The 6,000-nt window shown below is 45.5% G+C and overlaps 1 protein-coding gene across 3 annotated transcripts in view; it reads left to right on the top strand.

The window, feature by feature from the left end:
- Positions 1–395: 395 nt before the first annotated feature.
- Positions 396–6,000, top strand: part of XPO6 (exportin 6) — a 113,231-nt gene continuing 107,626 nt past the window's right edge. For 2 of the 3 annotated variants that reach the window (XM_039491378.1, XM_039491377.1), the window contains exon 1: positions 396–1,622. In XM_039491378.1, the coding sequence (XP_039347312.1) occupies positions 1,620–1,622 (3 nt within the window). In that variant the 5' untranslated portion in view covers positions 396–1,619. The remainder of the gene's footprint in view (positions 1,623–6,000) is intronic. The other variant, XM_039491376.1, reaches the window with a different exon arrangement.

The raw sequence follows: 6,000 nt of genomic DNA, 5'->3' as shown, positions 1-6,000 counted from the left end.
ATCTGCCGAGTGAACTATTTGGGCACTGATTACTCTAGCGAGCGGCAGCCAGCAGAGCAGCCCCTGGGGAAGTGCCCCGCTGAGGGGGAAGGGCTGTCCCCTCACCTGGGGATGGGAAGTGACCACCCCAAACAAAGGCGAGGGGCAGCCCAGAGGCAGGTCTCCTTTAGCCCCGGAAGGGATGGGGGGAGGGGTGGCTGATGGGAAAGGGCGGAGTTGAATCCCCTTCACGCGCAGCTTGGGGAACAGGCCTCCCACGCAGCGTCTCATTGCCCTTTACCAACATGGCGGCCGAGGCACACCGCCCGCGCTCGTGCGCACTGCGTCACGCCCCGACCAGCGGCCCCGCCTCCGCCCCTATCGACTTCGGATTGGTCCGGCCGCCGGCAACCCGGCCAGCCTCGTTGTGGGTCCATAGGTCGCTTCCGGCGGGGAGTGGCGGAGGCTGCCCTGCCCCCAGAGGCAGAGAGGAAGCGGCGAGGAAGGATGCGCTTGGTGCGGGAGCGGCGGTGACTGCGGGGCCGGCGGCAGCGAGGGGCTTCGTGCAGGCACAGCGGAGAGCATCGGTCGGGCAGAGGAGCGAGGGCCACCGGCACCGGGATACAGCCCCTCACCCCCGCCAGGGAGGGACACAGGCCTCCCCAACCCCGATACAGCCCCAGCCGCAACTCGGGGGGCCAGGCCTCTCCCGCCAGGTTACAGACCCCTCAGCCAGGGAGGGATACAGGCCTCCCCTCCATACAGCCCCCAACCGCCACTGAGGGGAACGGCCCCTCCCCCCCGCCAGGGAGGGACACGGGCCTTTCCCTACCCCTTTCCCGGATACAGCCCCCGCCAGGAAGGGACCCCACAGGCTCCCCCTCTCCCGATACAGCCCCCATCCTCCACTGCGGGGAACAGGCCTCCTCCACCCCTCCCTCGATACAGACCTCCCCGCCCCTGAGGGGAACAGGCCTCTCCCTTCAAGTTACAGATCTCTCATCCAGGGAGGGCCACTGGCCTTTCCCCCCAGGAGGAACACGCGTTATTGTAGTCATTATTGCAGCCACCCTTCCTTGACAGGGTCCTTCAACCACAAAAAGTTCTGTAGGAACCCTATTCCCTCCCCACACACACGCACAAATTCAGTGAGGGCACAGGTCTCCTTACATCACTGTCTGCCCCCCTCTACAGAAAAAAAAAACATCTCAGGGAGAGTCTCTGGACATAGGATTTCCCCCTGCACCACTAAGAATAGGCAGGTCCCAGCGCCAAGGCAGGTCCCAGAACCAAGACAGGGGCATTGGCCTCTGACTTTTTCTCCTCGCCAAAAAAAAAAAGGGGACCAGGCTTTTTGGTGTCTCCCTGTTCTAATTTATTAATCGCTGTACTCCTGGGGAGGAATGAACTTTTAATGACTCTGTAACTGGCTTTCTAGGGCTAATGGTTTGCTGAGTCTGAATGTGGAACAAGAGAGGAAGTGTGGGTTTTAGTATTATTTTTAGGGAGTATTAGGGAGCAGGTTATTTTTAGTTGAATGGATGGGAAAGGCCTGATAAAACTGCCTCTGACCATGACATGAACTGAGTGAGACAGCTGTACGTAAGAACCAAATCACCTGAAACACCTCCAAAGTCACCATGGTAAGTGAGAGCAACATTGGCCTGTGTGAAACACAAATGCGGGGGGTGGGGGTGGGTGGGTGTATGGTTTACCCTGTATGAGTATCTGAAAAGCGAGTGGGGTGGTAGGTCCTGGGTTGCTGTGAATAGATTCAGGCAAAGTGGAGGATAATGTACCTGTATGGGGATGTGCATTCACCTGCCTGGGAATTAACTGCCACTGGCATGCCTGTGTTTCAAAGGGTGAGTATTGATACTGTCCACTGTCAAAATGACTCTTGGGATGGAGAGGTGATGTGTTTAAAATTGGGCTGTATTAAAGATGGACCATGGATATAGGCCACAACCAGAATAGTAGACTGTAACAAAGAACCTTGTAAGGAGTGAGCACTATAGAAATGCTCCTTTTCTGCTTGATCAACTGATGCTAATATCAGTCCATTCTTATGGCAGCATGTCTTGTCGGTATACCAGATAAAATACTCTTTCCCCATGTCTAACACACGCCTGCTAGGTGTGATGCTCTGTCCCTCTCTGGTGGCACCTAGACCACCTAAAGTGGTGGTTCTCAGCCTGTTTACCATGGTAGGCCACCTATGCAGCTCTTTCTGTGTTATACCAGTGAAGGTTGCATGGGCCATAGCAGTGTGCTAATTGGGCTGCAAGTTGGCCATGGGTTGAGAACGACTGACCTAGAGATTGAGTCTGCTACAGCCTTATCTAAAAGCCAAGTGGCTTTTAGCTCATGCAGTAGAGGCTCATACACTAGGCTTCAGAGGTCCCAGGTTTGATCCTGTCAGCATTACATATGCACCTGCTAAAGTATTCAAAAATGCATTCTACAAATAAACTAAACCATGTGGTCTAAATTCTGCAATTTGGTTCACGCTAATAGAGTCTTGTGACCACACAGACCTTTGGGCTATGCTGGTCTGAGGTCCATGTGTGCAAATCCTGTTGCAGAATCAGCCTATACAGATACTTAACGTTTGGTTTTTACTTTCAAAAGGACTGTATAAAAGCAGATTCTTCTTACTCAACAAATCTAGTGTATATTCAGAATTTGACTGCTTTCTTTAGTGAAAACAGTAAGTTTGCATTATTCATTACTTAATTGTCGAATGTGATGGAAGAGTGAAATGGATTATTTCCTTCCTGTACATCATAACATAACAGAAATATTAACCAAGTTCCAGGTATTAGGCTGCCATTTTTCTGCATTTTGCTTTGCACCTGTGTTAACTGTATAGTATTTGATGGCGCTGCAAAGATATAACATAATTTGAACTACAGGCCTTCATTCCTGGTGGTGATGGGCAAAAACCCCCAAAACCCAGCTTTAGTTTAAGCCTACAGTCAGTTTGAGGCTGGCTGTTAGGGGTAAAAATATTCTGTTCAAGTTCTTACACTGTCCTCATCACTGTGCTATTGAAATGGCTTCCAATAATGCATTAAATGACGTTGCTAGCATCTATCATGGCTAGTTCTTTCGTTCCTCTCTTGGCAGAAAATTGCATGAGGACTTTTTGTATGTTGAATTTGCAACTTTGTGTTGTAAAGACAAGCTCAAAGAAGTATACCTTAAACTTAGATGTTAAGTAGTGAGATTTGAGGTTTTTTTGTTTTGTTTTTGTTTTTCTTTGACCCTGTAAAGGTTAATTCAACAATTGTGGACTAGCTTCTGGGAAAGCTCAATGCACACAAAATTTATCCTTGCTGTACAAAGTTCCACGGTACCATAGGTGTGGAGTTCTCAACCACAGTTCCCATCCTCAAACTTTAGGCAGTCTCTTAGACATCCTGAGTTCCATGTCTTTGAGTACCTTGAAGAAAAGACCTGAACTTTTGAATTAGATGTGATATTTTGTGAGGAGATGGTGTAGTGAGCCCAGAACAGGTTTGATGTATTTATTATAGCCTGGTTTTGCTGAGGAGGCTTGCTGCTTCTGCATTCTGCACTTGTTGCAGTTTACTGAGAACTGACTGTTTCATGCCCAAGTAAACTTCCAACGCTGTACTCCCTTTGGGAGGTGACAAAGGTGTGTATTACCAAGGAAAGATCCTGATTCACCAGGATGGGATGTGGTTTCCTAGCTAGCTGTACATGGCAGAACATGTTGCTTGTGGATGTGGCTCTGTTAGTGCATAGCATAAGTGAGGGGTACAGGAGTACTCCTAAACTGCAGACTGATGTGACCAGTTGTGGATGTACATTTTCAGCCAGAAAAGGATGCCCCATGGCTGCAAACATCTCAAAATTGTTTTCCTGTGCCAATCAACATGACCTCAGTTTTGCTTGAGTTTAACTTCAACCAACTATTCTTCATTCATAAGATGATTTCAGCCAAGCATTGGGCTAGTGATGTGATGTGTCACTTGTGTGTTTATTGGCATTTGAGCCCATGATGTCTCATCAGTTCTCCTGTCGATTCCATGTAAATGAAGAATAAGACCAGAAAGAGAGTTGATTGTGCAACTTTGGAAGCAAGGGGTCTGATGGCAGACGGTGAAGTTCTACATCACTGCCATTTGGTTCCATCTCTCCAGGAAGAATTCTGACCTTTTCAGTACATTCCCCATGACCCTTGCCTGCTCCCTCAGGTGAAAGCAGTATTTCATGACTTTCTGCCTGACTTCGAGATGTCTACTTGTAAGCTGAACACACACAATCTGAAATCAGTAAGGCACCATAAACATGGAACTCTACAATGGCATTTTTCAGAGTAGAACTGTCACTTAATAAGCAAACAAGTGGACTCTCCATTAAATTAATAGCTAAATACATCTAAAACAAACAAAAATAATACTGCGCACAGTGGCTACTCAGCCTGGGGAAATCTCTGCTTCAGGAGGTTGGATAAATATCATAGCTGTGTTTTTAAGAGGTGGAGTAGTCTTACGATCAATTACTTCTCTTAGCATGCATAGCTACAGTTTATCAGATTTCATGCTTCAGGGTATAAATTGATCACCTCAGGTGTCAGAAGGGAATTCTCCCCTTCACATGCGTACAAAATTACGCATTTGGCCAGATGTATTACAGCTTTGTTTTCCTTTTTTCGGAAGCATCAAATATTTGCTGCTGCTGGGGGCAGGATACTTATTATGAGGGTCATGATAAAGCATGGTAAAGCCTGTTTATAACTATTAACTTTAAGATTTTTCTTATATTTCTACTTTGTGTATTATTTCATTTATGTAGCACTCACCTTTGTGTCACGTCTATTCACACACAAAAAAGACCTTGGGAAAAGTGATGGAGAGATGCTGTACCACATAATGGAAACAGACATAAGTAAATATATTCCCCTGTTAACATATGTCCTAATGAAAATAGGTTACTTAATTGAGGTTTAGCTGGATTGAAATTGAAGGAAATAAATAATAGGACCAAGAATGGTCATTCTTATAGCTATTTTTCTCAAATGTGATATAAGTTTATTTTTTTAAAATGGGCAGGAATGATGGGAATTTCAGGGTACAGAACAAGTTCCACAGAGTAGTACCCTTCATAACCAGTGGGAGAAACTGAATTCATGGAGTCAGTTCAGAAATACCTATTTCAGTCTCATAGAGCAAATGCTAACATAGCTAGACCTAATTCTGATAATGGCTTTAAAATTGGAACGGTTAGTTTTTAAAGTAATTTTGCTATTTCATCGGTAACTCATCAGTGAGCAGTACTGCTGCATTCTGAACTGCAAGCGATAAAATAGATCTACCAAGAGCTCTTTTAAACAACTCAAAAATAAAGCTTTGGGGTCATAATTGTATATGGTGCTGTTGTGAGGTGGTCACAGGACAAACATATGGATAGAGCAGATCACGTAACTTGAAAATAATTATTGTACCATAGTCTCAGTCCTAGAATGTTACCACATTCAAATCAAACGAGTGACACAAAATTGTCCATCCAAACTGATTGATTTCTATCTTCTTTCCAGTTACACCGGTAAAGTCAATTAATCACTAAAATAGCAGTCAAAAGTCAATTACATCAAAAGTAACATGAGTCCAGCATGATAAAAACGGTCAACTGTACCCAAACTAAAACCTGTGCAAGATCATTCATGACCCTGACAAGTGCAGTTTTAACTCAGGTTGGATCCAACCCAGGATCTTAGTGCATTTGTCTTAGAAAATACATTTTTTTAGCATTTATTGTGCATGAAACACTTTAGTATTAGAGCATCTTTTCAAACATCATTTTATGACATTTGACTGACCAAAAATGACAGTTTGGGCTGCTCTGTTGGGCACTGCCCTATGATATACCAAAGTGTGATTCCTGATCCTCTGCTTATGTGGGCAGGAGTGTAGAGGTGTACCTTGGATCCTTTAGCAGTGTTCCCTGTCAGAGGAACAGTGTTGTCTGGTAAGTGTGTTTTGGGTTGTTTTG

The sequence above is a fragment of the Mauremys reevesii genome, linkage group 10, assembly GCF_016161935.1.
Source record: "Mauremys reevesii isolate NIE-2019 linkage group 10, ASM1616193v1, whole genome shotgun sequence".
Classification (NCBI taxonomy): Eukaryota; Metazoa; Chordata; order Testudines; family Geoemydidae; genus Mauremys; species Mauremys reevesii.
The sequence above is the reverse complement of the archived record's forward strand: the minus strand, read 5'-3'. Positions and strand labels throughout refer to the sequence as shown.